We start from the raw sequence: 24,293 nt of genomic DNA on the forward strand, positions 1-24,293 counted from the left end.
AGGCGAAATGTATTTCTTACTCTAAAAGAATTATATAAATATATGCAGTGTTGTATATGTATATATATTTTAAAATACGTCTAAACATCAGCTCAACAAGGTTAGGTCAGTAAATTTGCTCTCGCAAATTTTTTGTTCTTCCCTCGATGGGATTCGAACTCATGCTCCTGAGATATCGTGGTACCAAATCGCCTTGCACTATGCCCAACGCGCATTACCACTCGACCACCTAGGCTCTACAATAATAAAGCTTTCGGTGGTCAGATGTTACTTTTCCTCATCGTATAGTTTAAAATATATATAAATATACAACACTGCATATATTTATATGCTTCTTTTAGAGTAAGAAATACATTTCGCCTAAATTTTCAAATTACAGTTACTAATTTGTTTTTATCGATTAAATCAAATTCATTCAATTCAAATTTTAGATTAAAAGCTAGAGCCTTAGTTTAAATTGGAAATTGTTCAGATCATTAAGAGCTACAATAAAGTCTTGTGGGCAAAACTTTCAGATTTTGCTTCTCTTAAAATACCCAAATTTGCAGAATTTCGCATATATATTTTTGCTTATTTATTGAAAACTAAAGGCCCCAGGTTTGCTTGAATATTTTTTTTAATTTTATAATATACACAACGTCAGTAACTCGACAAATCAAGAATGGTCTTCGTTTTCTCGTTATATTTTATTTATGTATAATTAAATTGAGAATGGAAATGGGGAATGTGTCAAAGAGACAGCAACCCGTCCAAAGAGCAGAAAACAACTGAAGGCCACCAATGTGTCTTCAATACAGCGAGAAAATCCAGCACCCGGAGGAGTGCTTCAGCTGGCCCCTAAACAAAAATGTATACTAGTTCAGTGATAATGGACATCATACTAAACTCCGAAATATATAAAAGAAACTTAAATTAAAAATCATACAAGACTAGCAAAGGCCAGTGGCTCCTGAATTGGGACAGGCGCAAAAATGCGACGGGGTTTAACGATGTTTTGTGAGTTCTCAACCCCCCCCCCCCTATACCTTTAGTCAATGTAGAAAAAAACAAACACAAAGCAATACGTACAGTAAAACACAGTTTAAAAGAAATCTGAGTCCGATGTCAGAATAGGTAACAAAAGCAACTAAACAAAATGACAATGATACATAAACTAACAAAGGAATACTAGCAGTTACTGACATGCCAGCTCCAGACCTCAATTAAATTGTCTGGATCAACATCTTAAAATTTTCAAAGGTATATTCCATTTTCTTTAAAACGAGCCATAAACCGACATTTTACATGTAATAATAAAAAAGTTATGCAATGAAATATCTCATAATTTGAACCTATTTTCCGAGGTCGGATAACTCTCGGTCAGCGCCTGCTAACACCACTGGGAGATTAATCGAACATTCTTCATTTCACGCGCTTCAGATGGATGCCAAACCTTGAAAGACAGGTTTATTTTTTTTGCGCTTACAGTTTGATCCGCTTGCTTGATATGTCAATTTCTGTTTACATTGATTGATGTTTGCTTAACGTCCAGTCGCAAATATTTCATGCATAATCAGGATGAAAAGAAGAAAGCGACAGACCAGGGAAGCCGATCGAACTGCCGGTGCAAAAATGTAATGTCGTTAAAGTTTTGTATCAATCTGTAGCTGACACGAAAATGCGTAGAACTGTCGATTTTCAATATAGGTCCCAGACACGCTTGAAATAGTATATATATCTGTAATATACACGAGGTCGGACAACTGTCGGGGAGCGTTTGCTAACCCACTGGAGGATCAATTTACAGTTACAGTAAATCCTAACGACAAAACCATTATATTGATATTTTCCTGTGTACATTTTTTTTATTACAATAAAGCCAATTTGTCCCAGGAAAGAGTTGTCTTATTAATTCTCTTACTACATCTCATTTATTATGACCTCGTGTATATTGAAGATATATATACTAGTTCAAGCGGGCCTAAGACATTTAAAACTTTTAAAACTTAATGTTAAATAAAGGTTAAAATGGACTTTGTTAGCTTTCAATTGCCCCTGTATAGATGGCATTTCTGTAAACCGGGAACCTTTATCTGTTACCTGGACGACTAAGATAATTGTAAACAGGAAATATTTTGGAATAATAATAATAAAAAAAAAGGCTCTAGCTTTTCAAAATATTGTCAAAATTATAAAAAATTGAGGAAAATTGCAAACAAAGGGCCATAGCTCTGAAACGAATTTTCCGATCAACCTGAACTTAAATTTCGGCAGATCATAATGTACTGATCAATTTTACTCTCTGCTAGATTTTGATATCTGTATAAGTTTTTGAGTTATTTGCAAAAAGGTGCCATAACCCCACCTTAACTATATAATGATATTGAGATAACAACATAATTATATCGAGATAACGAAATAAATATATCGATATAACGATATAAATATTGAGATAACAATATAAATATATCTAGATAACAATTTAATTATATCGAAATAACAATATATATATATTGAGATAACGATATAATATTATTTTTTTGTAGGTCCTCTATGGGCTTCCGTAGGTTCTTGATTACTTGCTAATAAATAAAGGAAACTAATTAGTTGAAATTGTAAACTGTAAATTCAGAAATAATTGCAACCATTTATTATTGGGAATATGACTTGTCACCTACCAAAATTTTAGATTAATCATTGCAATTTCAGGACAAGCTGCATACAAATATATGTATCAGATATTATAATGCAACTTCTTATTATTGCAATACTCATCCAGTCTCATACATGTTTGTAATTAGCATTAATAAAAACCTTGCAATAATTTCTGAATTAACGGTAGTTTCTACAAGAGAGGCTAAATGAGGGTTACCTATTTTAACTAGGATGACATAGTTTATAAAAAAGGGGGAAAAGTAACTTAACACTACCATAACTATGTTATTTTTGTTCTATACTGTTCAGTTGTTCATAAATATGAAGATTTAAGATCAATTATTTTGCATTGAAATTTTACACCTTTCCAAAACATTCCAGCCTGATTGAATAATTATGAATTATATAATCCAGGGTTTTGGGTAGGACTCGATCTACATGGGTGAGTCCCAAGTCTACATATTTCAAAATTTTGGCAAGTCCAACCATTGATTTGATCTAGTTTTCAGAAATTTTAGTCAGTCCCAACCAAAACTTGGTACTTAAATGGACCAATGAAGAAATTTAGCTTCATTTTGTAAATTCCAATTGTGATCAATTGTGTATTTTTATTTTTGTTGCAAACTACATTTTTTGCTGTCAGTGATATTCAGAGCAATGCTTTTATGATGGAACACCATTTCTGCATTCGTTCAAAAGGGACAATTGAGAAGGAGGAAATGCTGTTTTTACTTTTGCCTTATTAATTATCTTTCTAACCATTTACAGTTGATGAAGCACCACCTATACTGGAAAATCATGGTCAATTTTTTGATAGCATACAAAAAAAGATAAAGATAGAAAATGACCCGAATCATATCACAGATGGACATCCAATTGTATGGAGCAACTTTATCATGTTTGGTTTGGTTGAGACTGTAATGTCAGCTAAATATTTACAGCCGAATGTTGGACTTGATGCAGACCATTATGTCAGGGATTTTAAAGTTGGTTTAGTAGAGATGAAGACAACATTAAAATTTTATAGAGGTACAGAACCTTATTTTCTCTTCATTCCTCCCCCAGTAGAATTAGAAGGGTAAATTAGTATTTTCTGCAATTAACATTTTAATTTATGTTGCAATTTTTACAAACTTTCCTAAATTCCCAAAACCTTTTTGGAACCCTTTAATTTTTCAGAAAATTTATACTGAAGGCATCTTTATTTGAATATATTGTGCTGGAAGATATCATGAATATGTCTGTTTTGAATGCTTATAGATACCAAGTTATGTGCAGTGATAAAGGCTTACCCAGCAAACACACAACATTTTAAAAACATTTTTTAAATGTCATATGGACGTCTCTCACAAAATATTTCAATAAGATATCATTTAAACATAAAAAAAATGTTTATTTTATTGTTTTTGAAATGTTTTATTTCTAACATTTAAGTAAAATGTTTTTACAACATTAACAAAATATTATTTGCTAATATCTTTTATTCATGTTCTCAAACATTGTTCTAAAATATCACGTAGATATTTTATAATATAAAAAAATTATATTTTCTTCAATTGGTATTTTATATATTAACAACATTTAAAGTAAATATTTTCCAAATATCCAAAAAACATTCTGCAAAAAAATGTTTTACAGAAAATATAGTTTTGCTATTTGCATAAAATGTTTTATAAAGTAAAATTAAAATGTTTTACATAAAACATCTGAAAAATATCAGCTAAATGTTTTCTATAAAATATTCTGACATACACATTACTTAATAGTCTTACTGATATATTATTAAACATTTTACGGATATAAAAATAACATTTTATTTAAACTTTATTCAAAACCCCACAAACAACATTTTGTGGAATTAGCTCGTTTTTTTCAGGATAAGATATAGTACTACATTTCATCAATGTCATGACAAGCAAGATACTATGGTTGAAATCCTTAAAGTGATATCTTGAAAATCCTTGAAGTCAGATTTTATTCCTTCTAATATTAAAATTCAAAAGAGTCAACATTAAATTAAGCAATAATGTATTAATAAACAATCACCTTTCTTTAATGTTTGTTCATTTCGTTCGTGTATATTTTAGAAATTAAGAAATGAAAACTGTAACTGTACTAAGTTCAATTTTCGTATCGTTTATATATGCCTTACGGAAAAACCGACCTTTTCCGGAATCGACTTTTGTTTTATCACCGGAAATGATTTTGAAATTTGAATTTCAAAACGAAGACAGGATATCAACAAAGAGAGCCAAGAAAATTGTTTGTTACGCGGTATATACTCACTTGGTAAGAATGATTAATCTGTTAAGATGAAACTTGTGCATTCATTGTGTGTGTTCAATCATAATCGGAACCAAATTACATCTGTTTCTGGAGGTGCGGATCAAGGTTTTGAAAAAGGGGGGCCCCTGCCCAAGGCAAGCAAACGTTTGGAGTGATACTTGTAAATAGTCTATACATTTATCTTATTAGTAGTTCCATAAGGGGGTCGGGGCCCCTAAATCCGCCACTGTTCAAGCATCTACGTACACCAATTATGAATATGTTCATTGACATTGATATAAAAAAAATTATAAGGATATGTGGATTGTGTGTTTGATTGCCAATACACCTTATCCCTATTTGTCCGCCATTACTGGCCATGGACATCACAAAAGTTCCCGTAAAATGTTGACGTCATATAAGAAAATATTTGACACCACAATTGAAAGTAATACACCTTATTGCTATTTGTCCGCCATTACTGGACATCACACAACTGTCACAAGTTCCCTTAAAATTTTGACGTCATCATAAAAAATATCTGATGCCACAATGGAAAAGTGATTGTTGTTTGACGTCAAAAGTTCAAGCAGGATGAATTCTCGGGTCAGGCGGGAATAGCGATAAGGTGTATTATTGTATGACGTATGCTGACGTAAAAAGTTCAAGCGGGACAGATTTCCAAATACTGAAATAGCGATGAGGTGTATGAGACAGCTATCCACCAGAATTTAAATGACTTGGATAAAAGAAATTATAGGTCACTGTACGGCTTTCAAAACTGAGAAAACCAATGCCATATAGTCCACTTTGAAGCCTTGACAAACAAATGTTAAATTTTTCTCAACACAATTGAAACAAAACAACTAACTTACATTAAATACACATTATGAAAAAGAAATTTGACAGACTTAAACCAACAACAACTATTGCAAGAAGCATGACTCAATACCTTGTTTCCGAGGCACACAAACAAGTTACAATAACACTAATATACATGATATAAGCACCATTTGAATATGGAGATTTTTTTTTCTAGTAAAATCAGTGTATGTATGTATTTGCAAAACAGTAAATTAAATTTCCCTTAACAGCTTAATGAACATTACATAGACTATGTAAGACTTCAGTACAAGCAAGATAATATAAACTGTTGCTTAAAATTATATTTATTGCTTCATACACACAATGTACATACAATGTATCTTTTATTTTTTAACAGGAGCTAAAAGAAAAGCCACAAAGGACAAGTTCAATATGCAGGTTTACAATTTGGAAGTGGCGCAGGTTCTTTGGAATGTTTACAACCTTTCAGGAGAATTTTTTTTTGAAGTAAGATTTTCACACAGAATTACTGTTATTCCATATTTAATTCAAATATTTAGCATAAACAATGCATAACATTCAAGATTAAGGGCATACAATGCAGAAAGATATCTGGATATTTGAATAAATTATTTTTTTTGTGACAAAATAGAAACAAGTTGTTTATTTAAATCAATCTTTTAGTCCAACGGTGTGCTTTCATAAACAACATACTTGCTTTCCTTTGAAGTATTTCAAATACATATAAACAACTCATTTAATGACATCTGTGTGTTTCTCGGAAGTTAAGTTATATTATTATCATCATTGCGAAAACAATGCGTAACACTTCGATAAGTTATTATGTGCCTATAGTATACTACTAGTACTGTATCATATGCCCTTAGATCATACAAATGACAAGTTATAAACTATGTCACTCTAACACTTAAAAAGGACAATAAGATGTTTAATGACATTATGTAGCAGGGCTTTTAAAGGCCCCTATAGCTACATGATACAATGCATTTAATGAAAACTAAAAAAAACAAGAAAACAACAGCCTGATTTATACAAAACAATAAAAGAAAAAAATATGATAGACAATAATCAACGAGTATAATGAAATAAGACTCTTGACTGGACACATATCTCAAATTTTTTTATGTGTTTTTTTTTTAAAAACTAAATGAAGTTCAGCGTGGCATATTGCTCTCTCTAAACACGGTCAGCCATTTATCGTCCCCTTCCGACAGACTATCATCCTTATTATTTCAAATCTTTAAAGGGGAGGGGATGTTTATCCTTCAGGCAACGTGAATCGTTCTATAATAAAGGAATGTGCAAGAAGTTTATATATGAATGTAAGATTATTTTTTTTTTCAGAAGCATGGCACAGCAAGAAAAAGATATAAGACACTACAAGACATTCCAAGTGATTTTGAATAAGACAATTGATTGACTTTTTCAATGTATTCTTAAATAAATCAAATAGTTGATGTAAAATGGTGTTTTGTTCTCATCTCTTCAGCCAATTATCAATGATTATTGACTTAAGATGTAACCCTATTAGAAGTGTATCGTTTTAGTTTAGAAAGAGAAGTTGTATTGAAAAATCTGAATTTGGGACACAAGTTTTAGTCAATGTAACTTGAACTTAAAAATGTGTATAATGTTTGCATAATGTCCAATGGCATATATGTCGTGCATGTTCAGGTTGACATATGCATGATGTGTATAAGATAGGTAATAAAAGTTGAGAGTGAAAAACTAAACAATATACCATTGTGGTTGGAATGTGGGCTTTCTTGCACTGTCTGTTGTCTGTCCACCTTTATTTGTCGGATTTTGTCCAATAAATATTTTCATCACTGCTTTTCCCAAAACTGCTGATAAAGATGAGTTCATATTTAATGAGCTGCTTGATAGTGATGAACTGTGATGTGTGAACATTTTTGTATCTGGCACCTGTTTCCTGTTTGCTTAAACATTGTATTTCAAAATGTTGAATGTTCTCAAACTTCTTCATTACTTTAATTAGTAATGCTGATGAACAGAATGACTTCATATTTGGTAAGTGGCTTGACCATGATGAGTTGTGTCTGCCATTTTGGATGTGTCAAAATTTGTAGATACTTCTTGTTTTTAGAGACTTTGAATTGTGAATTTCATATGCTTAGCAAAACAACTGATTTATTCTTGTTTGTATATAGAATTAATCACTGTGTATAAATTAATTTAACTAATGATTTGTTATTTAAAAAAGCAGGAAACTCAATAAAAAGTACAGAAATTTTTATATTGATATGATCTAGATATCAACCAAAAACATCTTCTTAAAACATTTTGAAAACATTTTTTAGGCACAGTCTCACTTGCAAGAAAACATCCAAAAAACATTTTTATAAGATTATTTGATGTTCATGATGTTTTTCAAACGTTCAGAAAATATTTCTAGAAAATATTTTTTAAAAGATTATCAAAATGTTTTATTCGCCATTGTTTTTCACATTATCATGATATTTCTTTACAACATTTTAATTATATTATGCAAATATTTTAGAAAATATATTAGAAAACGTTTTAGCGATATATATTCTACCATACATTTAATGTTTTTCTCACGTTTTTTTGTGATATTTTCATGACATTAGACACAACATTTTAAAAACATTTTAAAGATGTTTTTGTGTTTGCTGGGTAATAACGGAAGATGTGTTTGTGCCATTTTACTGCTAACTGTATGCATACTTAAAAAAAAGACCCCTTAATTTGGCTTAAAGCTCCTGATTATACATCATGGAAATTTTTTTCAAAATGTAATACTGTGACATTTACTGTTATTTTATCATTCAGTTGTATAATATAAAATGTTTTTGTCTTTTTTTTTCAGGGGGTTCATTAATTGACACAAAAATACAGTTTTGTCAGCCAATGAGTAAATATGAACCCATTGATTTTCTGAATTGTAAACAGTCCTTTTACATCAGTAGTTTTACTGGTCCAACATGGCTGCCCTTCCAACATGATGATAAGTAAGTTATCAAGATATTAAATGGATTAAATGCTTAAAAGTTTAATTGGGTAGGTAGAAACGTTTTGATTAATTGATTGATTGTGGTTTGTTTAACTTCCAGTGCCAAATATTTCATGCATGTTCAGGACAAGAACAAATTAACAATGAATACAGAAAGTAGGTACAGTAATAGGGGCCATGGGATCAAGGTCTGGAAATTTGGACTGCCACTGGAAAATGCCTTGTAACAGGTCACCTAGGGACTCCTCAAAGAGTTATTGCAAGGGTTGTCATCATGCAGAGAGAGTACGTGGTACTCTCTCTACATGAGCCATTGGATTTAACGTCACCATTCTGACTGGAGGTGGCAGCATATTAATACAGATGCCCCTCTTTGGCAAGGATTATATATATATGCAGAAAATCAAACCTATGAAGATCAATATATTGGCTATTTAACCTTGCTTGTACAGGCCACAATGTGGTGGTAATACACTACTTTTCCAGGTACCTTAATTTAAGACCTTGTATACCACTCTTACATTAAGTGTCCTACTGATAGTAAAAAAAACAACAAAAATGTTCATTTTATATTATGCAATGAAATTTTTTTCACATATTTGATGTGGGCATTGCACATGAGACTCAAACTTCATGAAATAGCTATTATAATAAATATAATTGGAAGTAGAGTAGAGGATATTAGAGTGTTAAGCTGCATGATATCTTTTTCGGCAGATGTAATAATTAAGCCTGTTTTGATTAACTGCTTTTGTAATACAGGCTTTCTTAATTCTTTTACTGTCCTTTCTGAATTGAATATTGTTTTTTTAGGGGGGGGGGAGTAAGGGGGAAAAGATTGCACTAGTGTTTTCTATTCTGAGTGAGTTGTTAACTATATTTTAACCTCTTCTATCCCTGTATTTTGTAACTACAGTACATGCAATGAGGTGAATATCTAATCAATATAAAAATAAGAAGATGTGGTATGATTGCCAATGAGACAACTCTCCACAAGAGACCAAATGACACAGAAATTAACAACTATAGGTCACCGTACAGCCTTCAACAATGAGTAAAACCCATACCCGATAGTCAGTTATAAAAAGCCCCGAAATGACAAATGTAAAACAATTCAAACGAGAAAAGTAACGGCCTGATTTATGTACAAAATAATGAACGAAAAACAAATATGATATACAGCAAAAAATGACAACCACTAAATTACAGGCTCCTGACTTTGGACAGGCACATGCAGAATATGGCAGGGTTAAACTAGTTTGAAGGCGCCAACCCTCCCCCTAACCTGGGACAGTGGTGTAACAGTACAACATAAGAACAAACTATAAAAATCAGTTGAAAAGGGCTTAACTCATCAGATAGATACAAAGCAGAAATATATCTTAACAAAAACACAGAATGGACGTGGCAGGGTATGATTGCATATGAGACAACTATCTACCAGAGACCAAGACCAAGGGATGTCGGAAATGCATTATATCAAATGATTTATAAATAGTATATACTCAACTTAAAATAACAATATGAAATGAGTGACCACTACCAATTATATTGACACAACATCAAACTCTGCCTTCAGAAGAAGGCACAGAAAACAACGAAGTGCATAATAAAATCTATGTTCTTCCTACTATTGATTAAATGGATTATCTACACTGTAAATTCAGAATATTACCGTGTAAAGATGATTTTTTTATGCCCGTTTAGGGGACGTATTATGGTAAACTGTTTTCAGTCTGTCCATCTGTCCGTCCGGCCTCATCAACATGTCAGACAATAACTCAAAAACTCTTTAACCAATTTGCTTGAAACTTTGGTGAATTGTTTATATCTATTGACATGAGCTCCGTTTAGATTTTTATAAATTTTGGATTTTAGGTTCCCTAGTTATTGGGTTTTATTTATTAAAAAAGGGGGATTTTCCAGTTTTTAGACAATAACTCATAAAATGCTTTGAGCAGTTTTCATGAAACTTTGGGGAATTGTTTACATCTATTGATGTGAGCTCCCTTTTTATTTTTTGTAAATTTTAGATTTTACGTTTCTGAGTTATGGGGTTTTATTCATTAAAAAGGAGGATTTTCCAGTTTTCAGACAATAACTCAAAAATGATTTGAGCAGTTTTCATGAATCTTTGGTGAATTGTTTATATCTATTGACATGAGCTCCGATTAGATTTTTATAAATTTTGGATTTTAGGTTCCCTAGTTATTGGGTTTTATTCATTAAAAAGGGGGATTTTCCAGTTTTTAGACAATAACTCATAAAATGCTTGGAGCAGTTTTCATGAAACTTTGGGGAATTGTTTACATCTATTGATGTGAGCTCCCGTTTTATTTTTTGTAAATTTTAGATTTTACGTTTCTGAGTTATGGGGTTTTATTCATTAAAAAGGGGATTTTCCAGTTTTCGGTCAATAACTCAAAAATGCTTTGAGCATTTTTCATGAATCTTTGGTGAATTGTTTATATTTATTGATGTGAGCTAGCTCCCTTTTGATTTTTATAAATTTTCGATTTTACATTTCCGAGTTATTGGGTTTTATTAATTAAAAAGGGGGATTTTCCAGTTTTCAGACAATAACTCAAAAGTGCTATGAGCAGTTTTCATGAAACTTTGGTGACTGGTTTATATCTATTAAAATAACCTCCCTATAGTTTATTTATAAATTTCTGATATGACATTGAGGAGTTATGGAACTTTTTTCTTTGAAAAGCGACAGGCATATCATGCGCTCATGGCACAGCTCTTTATTTCTACCTTTTGTAATGACACTGATCAAAATAAAACAAAGGAAGGTTTAGTCCTAAAAAATAGTTTAATAGCCATATGTTATTGTTATGTTCTAAATAAAGTTTTTAAATAACTAATTCATGGTCCCATTCCTTTTTATGCTAAATTCTGCATTTTCAAGCATTCAAAGCCGTGTAAAAACAAAACCTTGGCCTAGCTTATGTTTTGATATTAAACATTCTTTTAATTGAAGATAATAGGGCATTGCTTCTGTGAAGATTTGAAGTACTAAAACAGGTTCTGATCTGAGAAACAGAGAAAATATGCCCTTCTATTTCAATTTCATTCAAACTTTTTTTTATTAGAGTAAACCTTCAACAAGGGTTCAACATTGATCCAAGGTCATTAAGTTTTCATTTCATATCAAAATTACCCAAAAGATTTTACATATTTTGACAGTTTTAGCTATGCATAGGAATTATTTGTTTGAAATATATATTATTTTTTTTGTATTTAATTCTTCCTGACTTAATTATAGTGGTTCTATGCCTCAAGCAACCTCAACAGTCAGGGATATTTAGATTTTCTAAAAAAAATTGTCCTTTCAAGAACTTAATACTGATGGCAGATCCTTTTAAACGCTTGCTTAATTTAACATAGCTTCTTTAGACTTAAGGGCTTTTAAAAAATTGAAATATGGTATAAGCACTTGTTTATTAATTATTGAAGACATACTATTAGCTACCCTTTTCAGCGCTGTGAATTTTGATTGTATTTATTTTTATTCCAGAGTTATATACACAGTATCTGCAACCAATGGAGGGTTTGTTAAGACACAAGATCGTGATGAATATTTCAACAGACATGTAGAAGTCATAAACCAATTCTTTTATCAAGGGCAGACAACCACTAGAGATTTTGAGTACCATTGGGACCTAGTACTACCATACCACTGCTCTGTGGCTTCGGGAACAGCTTGTGCTCCATTTGTGTCTATACAGTCAGATATAACAAATAATGTAAGTATTTTTTTAATTACTAAATGTTTTATACTATGGTATAGCCTTTCAATATGAAACTTGAAAATGTCAAAAGCCAGTACAATACAAAAAGATTTATGAAGAGGACCAATTTTACATTGTACTTAATAATGATTAGATAGGGAAAATTTATTAAACCAAAGGCTGAGTTATAACTGCTTCTATACAATTTCAGCCAGTTGTGACATATTCCTGGGGTGGATGGTCTGATGACATGTCAGGAATATCACATTTCCAATATCAGCTGTTTGACTTGGTTCACACTGCAGGAGGATTGATGGATGGTTTTAGTGGTAAAGGGAGTGGTACTTTACCTAATGGTACAACATCTGTAAGTATTGACTTGTTGCAGCTAATATATTCATGTTTTTGTAAGGTATATGTTTTTGTGAAATAACTGTATTACTTATACCACAGAATGTAATACCTATATATATATATATATATGTTGTTTTCAGAGGTGCAATGGGGATACTGATGTGCGATGGTCTTAGCCGAAATGTGATGGTCATTTCGCTAATGGGCGATGGTCTATATTAAGCATGACGGCTAGTGAAAAATAATAGATGTGTAATTATTATAAAAAGTAGATTTTTATGCCCCCCGCCATATGGCAGAGGGGCATTAAGTTTTATCCTTGTCTGTACGTCCCAAAATTGGTTTCCGTTCTCTAACTTAAGTTTTCCTCAACCAAATGTTATGAAACTTACACACAATGCCTATTACCACAAAACACAGATCAAGTATGAATTTTGGTGGCGTCACTTTTACCGTTCCACAGTTATACCCCTTTACAAATGGAAAAAATGCTGAATTTTTCGTTTCTGTTCTCTAACTTAAGTTTGCCTCAACTAAATGTTATGAAACTTATATACAAATGCTTATTACCATTAAACTCAGATCGAGTACAAATTTGGGTAGCATCACTGTTACAGTTCTTGAGTTAAGTCCCTTTTTAACCTTATATGCAAGGGGGGGGGGCATCATCTGTGTCCCATGGACACGTTCCCCATTTATTTTTAGTTAAGATGAAATATACATTCATTATTGTCCAAAATATGTATCATTTTGGTATCAATGCTATGTACAAGTATGTGTACGGTTGAAATAAAAGAGTCGGAAAAAGAATGATCATCCTGCAAGAAGCTTGTATGTCATACAAATTATGATTATATCACAATCGTATACTGTTTTTAAAAATATCATGTGTTAGAACCCTGGTTATATATTATAGTTTCATCGATACCTTTAATTTATATGTATCTCTTTAAACAGTGTTTATAATATTTGAAATACAAGAATATATTTCACATTATGTATGTCATTTGTTTCATAGTAATTGATAGATTGTCCTGCATATTCTCAATGATTTACTTAACTACCTTAAAATCTACTTCTAACAAAATAATTGACTTCTACATCGACATGTAAACCTGAAAAAAATGTAATGTATATAATGTGATATAGTTAATGTAATCCATCATGATACCACCAATGCACTTTGGCGTAGCTATCAAGAAGATAGTGTCATAATGCTACCATCACACTTCAGTGTGACCATCGCGGTTCAGAGTCCTACATATATATATATATGTTCTTATAGGGTATACATTTTTGAAAAATACCTGAACTGCTTATATTACAGAATGTAATACCTATATATATATATATATATGTGTGTGTCTTTATAAGGTTTACATTTTTGAGAAGTACCTGAATTACTTATACCACAGAATCTAATACATATGAGCAAGAAAGTTTACTGTAGATTTGTATATGGGATTTACCTGGTCTCAGGTTCAACACTTTTTGTATCCATTACATGATTTTGACTAATACATAAAAAAATATGCTGTCACAGAACTCTGGGCTTTCAGCAATTTAATATTGTGTAACTTGTTTTTGTATTGCAATATTTAAGGATAAAGGAGTAAAAAGCTGGTTTCTCATTAGAATTTTTCATACTAGTGCACTGAGTCATAATTTTAGAAATAATTAGTCCAATGTTGAAAGGAAAATCAACATTTCATTCAGATCTTATGGTCAGAGAAAGTGTCAAAACATAACATAATTCAACTTTTATGTTTTAACTTATAAATGATAAATGGTAAATATATCTGGCTGAGCATTATATATACAGTGATATTGTTGTCTTTTTTCAAAACTGCCTCTACCCTTTAATTTTGGGAAAATTAGAGAAATTGGGAATTTTTTTAAACAGTTTTTTTCGCGTAATATTTTGAATTGTGAGACATTTTCAACCGGAAAGGAACTTTTGGGGAGGGGAAAGAAACGAAGAAATTGACAGTACTTAATACATTGAAAACCATGTGTGTTACAAACACCGCAATGATTCTAATAAGAAACCCGGATATCAAAAGCGCTTATAATATAAAAAAAATAACATGAATACAATGTTATAGATGTACTGTATAATAAACAAATCATATTAAACAAATCCTGAGTTCAAAATATAAATTTGGTCGAAAATGGAATAGAATCTTCTTTGTTTTCATAAATAATAAGTAAAAAATTTCATTTCAGGTGAAAAGTAAAAAAAAATTCGTGAAATTTACATACATTACTACCGATGCCATCACCGTTTGTGGAAAATGTTTAACTTTTTGGGAGGAATTTTATGCCATTTTTCTTAATAATTGGGAATTTTCTCTAGGGGAAAAAGCCGTATTTCGGAGGTAATTTGAGGCAAACAATATCACTGGCATATCCCATGCAGTCTGAGGGCATGACTTTTGATTAACTAATTCAAAATGTTAGTCCAGTCTTATTTTCTTTTAATGAAAACCTGGTGAGGCAAAAAAAAAAAAACAAAAAAAAACCCAGTTAAAATAGGATGTATATGTATATTTGATTTTTTTTTACTTATTATTTATGAAAACAAAGTATATTCTATTCCATTTTCAACCAAATTTATATTTTGAAATCAGGATTTGTTTAATATGATTTGTTTATTATACAGTACATCTATAACACTATTTTTAAGAGGTTTAATAAAACTATTAATAAGTGCTTTAATTAACTTTTACAGGGCTATTTACCTTCCATCTTTGCTTTGAATACTATTTCATTATTTATTTTACAGGCTACAGTAACAGTCACAGAACCAGGAGTGTATACCATCCATCTTTGCTATGAATACTATTTCATTATTTATTTTACAGGCTACAGTAACAGTCACAGAACCAGGAGTGTATACCATCCATCTTTGCTATGAATACTATTTCATTATTTATTTTACAGGCTACAGTAACAGTCACAGAACCAGGAGTGTATACCATCCATCTTTGCTATGAATACTATTTCATTATTTATTTTACAGGCTACAGTAACAGTCACAGAACCAGGAGTGTATACCATCCATCTTTCAGCTTTTGATAATGCAGGGAATTCAAAAACTGGTAGAGGAATTTTTTTCTTTGATGATGAATCAGTAGTAACATTACATGGTGACGATATGAAGTGTGAGACAGCCTCAAAAGATACATCATACCTGTGGGTAATTGAGGACACACCTTCTGTAAAAATAATTTGGCCGGGGAGATTTCAAAATATACGACATAAGCACAATAGTTGGCTGAATCCTGTTCTACCATTGGCTCCTGGAGCTGATCCAATATATGAAGATCTCTATGGAAACAGAACTAGTGCAGAAATTCAACATATGCATGGTAAATATCGGATATTCATATAAATAATAGATTATATATAAAGATGTTAAAGGACTATTACTTAAGATTTAAACAAAACATTAAAGTGCAGTTTTTATGTTTCAAACACTAAGAAAAGCGTAATATTGAAATAATAATTACTGCAGTAGCAGCCAGTTTAATAGTTCCATTTAGCAAAAATAATCTCAAACACATCACAGATAATTCAACTGCATTTGAGTTCATATACATGCAACCTTTGATTTGGCTTTTAGTTGAAGATGGTTTGCACATGTGCTTATGTTTAATTATAAAAAAAATATAAAGTGAAACATGGAAAAGAATTATTCCATTGACAGATTAGCACACGCATGTTAAGTAAAGTGTCAACATTGTATTTACATTGAACCATTTATTTCAGGTATTGTTGATTTCCAAGTAGCCTATGACGTTCATGACCCTACATTAAAGGATTCACAGATATTTACATCCCTCCCTACTAATCAGTTGAAGGACCAGTTCGTCAGTCTATCAGTAGACTGGGGGGATGGAGATAGGTTAAATGTAACTGTACAAGCTTTTGATGTCCTTAGAGAATTCAATATGGAGTCTTTGTTGGTGTACAGAGATGTCAGTCCTCCAATTATAGAAAATCTTTGGTTGATCAAAGGTGACAGGGTTAATATAAGTGTTCATAGTGTTGAGGATTTTTCTGAAATGACGTAAGTATGACAATTAATTAATTAGACAGTTATTAATATTGCCACGTACTGTATAGAAGAATGATTATATTGCTTCTAAATACTACCTGAGAAGTGACTTTTGATTTATTATTATCCGTGGGGTACCAGTAGAAGTTACTTTTGCTTCTTTATTATTCAAGGGATACCAGTAGAAGTTACTTTTGCTTCTTTATTATTCAAGGGATACCAGTAGAAGTTACTTTTGATTTATTATTATTCGTGTGGAACCAATTTTCAAGGATTTCGTAGGTATAGGTAAACCACAAGTTTTCATGTTCATCAAAGTATAAATTTTGTAATTGCTTGTATGCAGACTTTGGCAGGACCATGAAATAAAATCTCCACGAAAACATGATTTTTTGTCGAGCCTTCGACTTTTGTCACAGAAAGCTCGACATAGGGATAGTGATCCAGCGGTAGCATTAACGAACTTCTTAAAAGCTTAATATTTCAGAAGGTAAAAGACCTGGATGCTTCATACTTTGTATATAGTTGCCTTATGATATGAAGTTTCCGTCTGTCATATGTCCATTGTCCTTGACCTCATTTTCATGGGTTAGTGACTACTTGAAAAAAAAGTTAAGATTTTTTGTAATGTTAATTTCTCTCTTATTATGAGTAATAGGATAACTATATTTGGTATGTGCATATCTTGCAAGGTCCTCATGCCTGTCAGACAGTTTTCACTTGACCTCGACCTCATTTCATGGATCAGTGAACAAGGTTAAGTTTTCGTGGTCAAGTCCATATCTGAGATACTATAAGCAATAGGTCTACTATATTTGGTGTATGTAATGATTGCAAGGTGTACATGGCCAACTGGCAGGTGTCATCTGACCTTGACCTCATTTTCATGGTTCAGTGGTCATAGTTTAGTTTTTTGTGTTTTGGTCTGTTTTTCTAATACTGTATGCAATAGGTCAACTGTATTTGGTGTATGAAAATGTTTTACAATGTTCATGTCAGTCTGGCAGGTTTTATTTGACCTTGACCTTATTTTCACTGTTCATTGCTCAATGTTAAGTTTTTGTGTTCTGGTCTGTTTTTCTAATACTGTATGCAGTATGTCAACCAATTTAGTGTATGGAAATATTTTACGATGTACATGTCAGTCTGGCAGGTTTTATTTGACCTTGACCTCATTTTCATGGTTCATTGCTCAATGTTAAGTTTTTGTGTTTTGGTCTGTTTTTCTAATACTGTATGCAGTAGGTCAACTATATTTGGTGTATGGAAATATTTAATGATGTACATGTCAGTCTGGCAGGTTTTATTTGACCTTGACCTCATTTTCATGGTTCATTCCTTATGTTAAGTTTTTGTGTTTTGGTCTGTTTTTCTTAAACTTTAAGCAATAGGTCAACTATATTTGGTGTATGGAATGATTTTAAGGTGTATATGTCTGGCAGGTATCATCTGACATTCACCTCATTTTCATGGTTGATTGGTCAATGTTCAGTTTTCCTGGTTAACTTTTTTTCTTAGATACCTTAAGCAATAGGTCAACTATATTTGATGCATGGAATGATTTTAAGGTGTACATGTCTGTCTGGCAGGGTTTAAATGACCTTGACTTCATTTTCATTGTTCATTGGCCAGTATAGAAATTCCATGGTTTGGTCTGTTTCTTTTATACTATAAGCAATAGGTCATCTCTATTCTGTGTATGGAGGGATCGTATTAAAGGTGTACATGTATTTCAGGCTTGGTTTATCTGTCCTTGACCTCATTTTCTTAGATCATAAATGTTAATGTGATACTTGTAGTAAAACTTTATATGTAGGACTATCAGCATAAAATCAATGGTCAGTATAGTAGGCGAGACATTTCAGCATGTGCACTCTTGTTCTCAATCCATGAAAATTGGTATCCATGAAAATAAATGAATCCACAGTAACTAAGAGCTTCCACACTTTAAATAAGTTCTTAAAATAAAGTAAAGGATTGGTATGTTTGATTCTATAAAACTGCATATTATATATTCTCAGGTCTGGGCTTGAGTGACAGACTTTAAGATGTGTTAGATATAGGAAGATGTGGTATGAGTGCCAATGAGACAACTCTCCATCCAAGTAACAATTTATAAAAGTAAACCATTATAGGTCAAGTCATATAAGTTGTTTGTATATATAAAAATAAGGAGGTGTGGTATGATTTCCAATGAGACAACTCTCCACAAGAGACCAAATGACACAGACATTAACAACTAAAGGTCACTGTACAGCCTTCAACAATGAGTAAAACCCATACCGAATAGTCAGCTATAAAAGGCCCCGAAATGACAAACGTAAAACAATTCATACGAGAAAACTAACAGCCTGATTTATGTTCAAAATAATGAACAAAAAACAAATATGATATACAACAACAAACGACAACCACTGAATTACAGGCTCCTGACTTCCGACAGGCACATATAGAATGTATATTCCTTTCATCACTTGAAAGAGAACTTTCAACTACTGCTTTTAATATAATATTTGTAAAGAAAGGTTTTAATGTTATGATATTTCTATGGATATGCTGCTTTTTGTGACCAAGTCAGATTGGCTTGCTCACAGCAGCAATACTTTATTAACTTTTGTTATTAGTGTCATAGCAAGGTCAAGTCAAATAAGATGGGTCACAGCAGCAAGACTTAATTAATTTGGGTTTATAAGTCTGGTCATGGTAAACGATATTATTTTATTTTTTGACCTGACATATATTCATTTTGTAAAAATTTGTTTTAACAATTCACGGCTGATATTTCAATAACTGGGAGTTTTTTGTATTGCATAACTGGTTAAATCTGCTTTATTTCCTTGAAATTGTTTACTCATCCAAACAATAGTTCCTTACTAGTCTGAAGTCAGAGATGCAACATATTTTTCTCAAGTAAATATTGAAGATTGTTTATTACAGGATAGAATGGGAAGCATATGATGATCACAGTGGGTTAGAGACTGTTTACTGGAAATTGTATGATAACTATGAGACTTTTGTAGAACATGGCCATGAAGATATCGTAGCACAAGGGCATACTGATGTAAGTGTGAAAAACAAATGATTCCTAATTTCCATGACCTCATTATACCTTGTCTTTTATGCTTGTATACATAATGTATATATAAAGAATTTTATTAGAATGTTAGATATGTATGTAGATGTTATCTGTTGCAGTAGTCTGTTTTATAGTATATAAAAGGTGTCTACTCTTATCAAACCATTGGATGAAATTATTTCAGAAAAAATGAAAAAAGGAAGCATTTTTCAGAATGATCATTGAAAATAACTAACTTAATCATTTATTATAGTGACATGTGGTTTTCACAAAATAGAATATATAATACAGTGAAAATATAAAAACAATAATTAGAATATCCAACCCTTTGGGCCTATAAGTCCCTTTAAACTTTAATGTCAATGGTATGATGAATAAAATAAATCAATTTTATTGAAAATTTTCATATAAAAAGTTTTTTCTCTTACTGAAAGCTTGCAATAGATATTTAGCAGTTTTTCTCGGATGTTGACATTGTAAATATTTAAACTGTTCATCTTTTGATAGATTATATTAATTTTCAATTTGTGAGAAATGTTGAATTCCTAGATTTTTGTGAAAATTACAGTTTATGAGGAAATGTTATAATTTTATTATATGTTGAATAAAATTTACCCTTTGCCTCAAACCTTACATGAGTTCAATAATCAGAACAAATAAAAATGTGGATCAACGTTTTGGGATTTGTTTGTATTAATGTTTAATGGCTGGATTATATAAAGTTCCTTTCATAGGAATGTTGTGCGTGTATTTTGAGTTTACCATGTCATATTAATTTTTTTTAGGACCTACCAGAATGCCAAACTAAATATTTGTCTTACCCAAGAGGACCTAACTGTTACTGTACTCCATTTATGGGATGTTTCCATCGTCACTTTCAAGTGAAACCAGAAATCAAAGTACATGGTGGATTGAAAGCCGGTCTTGACAGAGGAAATCATGACTCTGATTACTATATTGAGATTGCAGTGAAAAATAAAGCTCTTGTGCAAACCATCTTAACAAAAAAGGTTGGTTTGGTCACATACATAGAATTATTATACAATGTGTTTGCATGGAACTATCACATGTACCTATATGTATTTGAGGTAACACATGTAAAATTAAAGTAAGTAATGTTCTAACAGGCATTGCATATAAACACAGGTTTTCCTATATTGTGGTTTTTGTCTCGCCTTGACAGAGTCAAAATGCGAGTCATAGGTATGCTGTATCCGGCGTCGGCGTCAATAATGTATTAGTTTGTGATTAGGTCTAGTTTATGGTGAACCACTAGTGGTAGGTCAATGATATTTGGTATGCAGTTGTATTAGCATTGGCACATCTCATTATTATGGAGATTATTTGGCCCTGCCCCCTCAGTCATGGTCTATTGCCTTTTAAACTTTGCTTAGTTTACATGTATTAGTTTGTGATTAGGTCAGTTTATGGGGAACCACTAGTGGTAGGTCAATGATATTTGGTATGCAGTTGTATAAGCATTGGCATATCTCATTTCCATGGAGATTATTTGGTCCCCCAATTGGTCATGGTCTATTGACTTTGAAACTTTTGCTTGATTTTCATGTATTAGTTTGTGATTAGGTCAGTTTAAAGGGTACCGCTAGTGGTAGGCCAATGTTAATTGGTATGCAGTTGTATACGCATTAGCACATCTCATTTCCATGGACAATATTTGGCCCCACCCCCTCAGTCATGGTCTATTGACTAAGAAACTTTTGCTTAGTTTACATATGTATTAGTTTGTGATTAGGTCCGTTTAAGATGAACCACTAATGTTAAGTCAATGATATTTTGTATGCAAATGTATTGGCATTTGCAAGTTTCATTTCAATGGAAATTATATAACCCCACCCCCTCATTATGGTTCATTGACTTTGAAACTTTTACATAGTTTACAAGTTAATGTTTGTGTTTAGATTTGTTTAAAGGGAACGACTTATGAAAAGTCAATGGTATTTGGTATGCAGTTGTATTAGCATTGGCACATCTCATTTCCATGGAGATTGTTTAGCCCTGTTCCTTCAGTCATGGTTCATTGACTTTGAATATTTGCATAACTAACATGTTAAAGTATTGCTATTTTAATTTCAACATTTGCATTATCAAAATAACGAATAGGCGAGACATATCTCTGTGTTAACAGTTTATATTTGATAATACTAGAAACTTAGCTGAAAATTTACATTAAACATAAGAATAACATGTCATTTCCCAGTTGATATAATGACTTAACTTTCTTATATTCAGCTTAATTAGAATGTGGTAATGAAAAGGTTCAATATCTTATTTATACAAGTATGGTAAACTCTTTAAAACAATGATTAAATAAAATGTTTTATCATCCCTTTCAGATAACTATTGATACAAGTCCACCACACCCAGGTGTGGTCCATGATGGACTACCTGGAAACACAGAAATAGACTACCAACAAGGAATGGACCTAAATGCTTACTGGGACCAGTTCTTTGACAGAGAGAGTGGAGTGTTTTTCTACCAGTATTTAGTTGGTTCAAGCTGTGCTGACAAAAGTGCCTTTAGTCTTGATATAAATAATACAAATGTAGGTGGACTGTTGTTATAGGAGGAAAATACTTACATGACAAAATTATCTTCCTTAGCCATAAAAAATTAGATGTGGAAACAACAAAAACTGTACAATTCCTGAAATCTGAGTAAATGTCATTAAAGGGTCAAGAAGAATGTTCTTCACAAACTCATTCTGTGACTTGTTATAATTCAGCTGCATACCAAACATAAGCTCAGTGTCTTTAGATATTTATTCCTCTTTTTCTAGATCATTTGTATTACCTGTCATTGAACAAAGTAAGAAAGGTGGTTTCTGTGGAGGGATGTTCAAGATGGGAAAATACTGTATCACTATATCACTAGAGTAGAAGTCTTTGACTATTGAAAATAATCCATATCATGCATATGTACATGTATTAATTATGTCAGTTATATAACTTTCCATTGAGAAGAAAGAGTTTTTATATAAAATAAAGCAAGTGGTAGATTGAAATTGAAAATACTTAGGAGAAAATCCTTAATACAATGGCTGCCAGTCTGTGAAATAAGTTCTGAATAAACTAGATCCTAAAGGTTGCATAATAGAGGCTTGAAAATGATTGATAGATAGTTTAGACTGGGTGGTTATAGTAATGATAGTGTGATTTCTGTTCAGATTGTGGAGACATACAACAGCTTTGGAAGCCACACAGTCAGTGATGATGGAACCTATTATTTCACTGTTGTGGCCTATAACAGGGCCCTAGACCCTTCAGAACCAGTGTGTTCAGACGGTGTAACTATAGACAGTTCTGTACCAGGAGTTAAGGAGGTGGTTGTTAAAGATTCAGTGATTACTGGTGGATTAGTCACAGATGTCAATCAGACCAGTTACTATATCCTTGGATCAGATCGTGTACGTAGGTTGATTCCAAATCCTACTGCTGACTGTGTGTAAGTATTTACAATGTATTTCATATTTAACCCTATAATCAGACTAGTTATTATATCCTTGGATCAGATCATATCCGAAGGTTGATTCCAAATCCTACAGGTGACTGTGTGTAAGTTACTACAATGTTCATCAGATTTTATCCTAAAATTAGCCATTTTACTATAAAAATAAAGGTGTAAAAAATATGATATGATATTTATATGTCATATATTATTGTATTTTCTTTCTTTCGATAGTAAGTTATATTCAGTTTGAGTATCAATCATTCCTACTGTCCTGTCATATGTCCATCTGTTTTGGTTTTTATACGCCCGTCAATTTTTGACGGGATGTATTATGGAAAACAAATGTCTGGTGTCCGTCCGTCCGTCTGTCTGTCTGGCGTAAACATGTCGCACCGTAACTTGAGAATGACTTATCCACATTTCATGAAACTTAACATAGTTGTTTCTTATGATGGTCAAACGATCTGTATACTTTTTGGTGAAAACAAGATGAAAACTTTTTGAGTTACGGGACTTGGTAACAAAAACAGGTGTGTGTTTTTTTTCACATGTCGCGCCATATCTCAAAAACAATTTATGATTATTGCTTAAAACTTTACACACTTCTTAGTTATATTAATCTTAAGATCTGTATACTTTTTGTGATGATTCAAAATTTCATTTTAGAGATATTGAGTATTTTGTTAAAAAAGGGGGAGGGGTTTTTCACATGTCGCGCCGTATCTCAAAAACAGTTCATGATTATTGCTTAAAACTTTACACACTTCTTAGATATTAACCTTAAGATCTGTATACTTTTTGGTGATGATTCAAAATTATATTTTTGAGTTATTGAGTATTTTGTAAAAAAAGGGGGA

At 31.9% G+C, this 24,293-nt stretch overlaps 1 protein-coding gene and 1 long non-coding RNA gene across 2 annotated transcripts in view; both read left to right on the forward strand.

The window, feature by feature from the left end:
* The window catches only part of LOC127706498 (uncharacterized), an 89,661-nt gene that overhangs the window by 11,461 nt on the left and 53,907 nt on the right, over positions 1-24,293 (forward strand). The window contains exons 5-14 of the mRNA XM_052211149.1: positions 3,403-3,663; positions 8,597-8,738; positions 12,264-12,492; positions 12,689-12,844; positions 15,854-16,202; positions 16,603-16,903; positions 19,829-19,952; positions 20,753-20,977; positions 22,322-22,531; positions 23,153-23,430. Coding sequence (XP_052067109.1) covers positions 3,403-3,663; positions 8,597-8,738; positions 12,264-12,492; positions 12,689-12,844; positions 15,854-16,202; positions 16,603-16,903; positions 19,829-19,952; positions 20,753-20,977; positions 22,322-22,531; positions 23,153-23,430 — 2,275 coding nt within the window. The remainder of the gene's footprint in view (positions 1-3,402; positions 3,664-8,596; positions 8,739-12,263; positions 12,493-12,688; positions 12,845-15,853; positions 16,203-16,602; positions 16,904-19,828; positions 19,953-20,752; positions 20,978-22,321; positions 22,532-23,152; positions 23,431-24,293) is intronic.
* Positions 5,120-7,209, forward strand: LOC127706500 (uncharacterized). The gene is made up of 2 exons (XR_007984497.1): positions 5,120-6,231; positions 7,090-7,209. It is a non-coding gene; the product is annotated as an uncharacterized LOC127706500 (long non-coding RNA).

Source organism: Mytilus californianus, unplaced genomic scaffold (genome assembly GCF_021869535.1).
Source record: "Mytilus californianus isolate M0D057914Y unplaced genomic scaffold, xbMytCali1.0.p SCAF_6, whole genome shotgun sequence".
Classification (NCBI taxonomy): domain Eukaryota; kingdom Metazoa; phylum Mollusca; class Bivalvia; order Mytilida; family Mytilidae; genus Mytilus; species Mytilus californianus.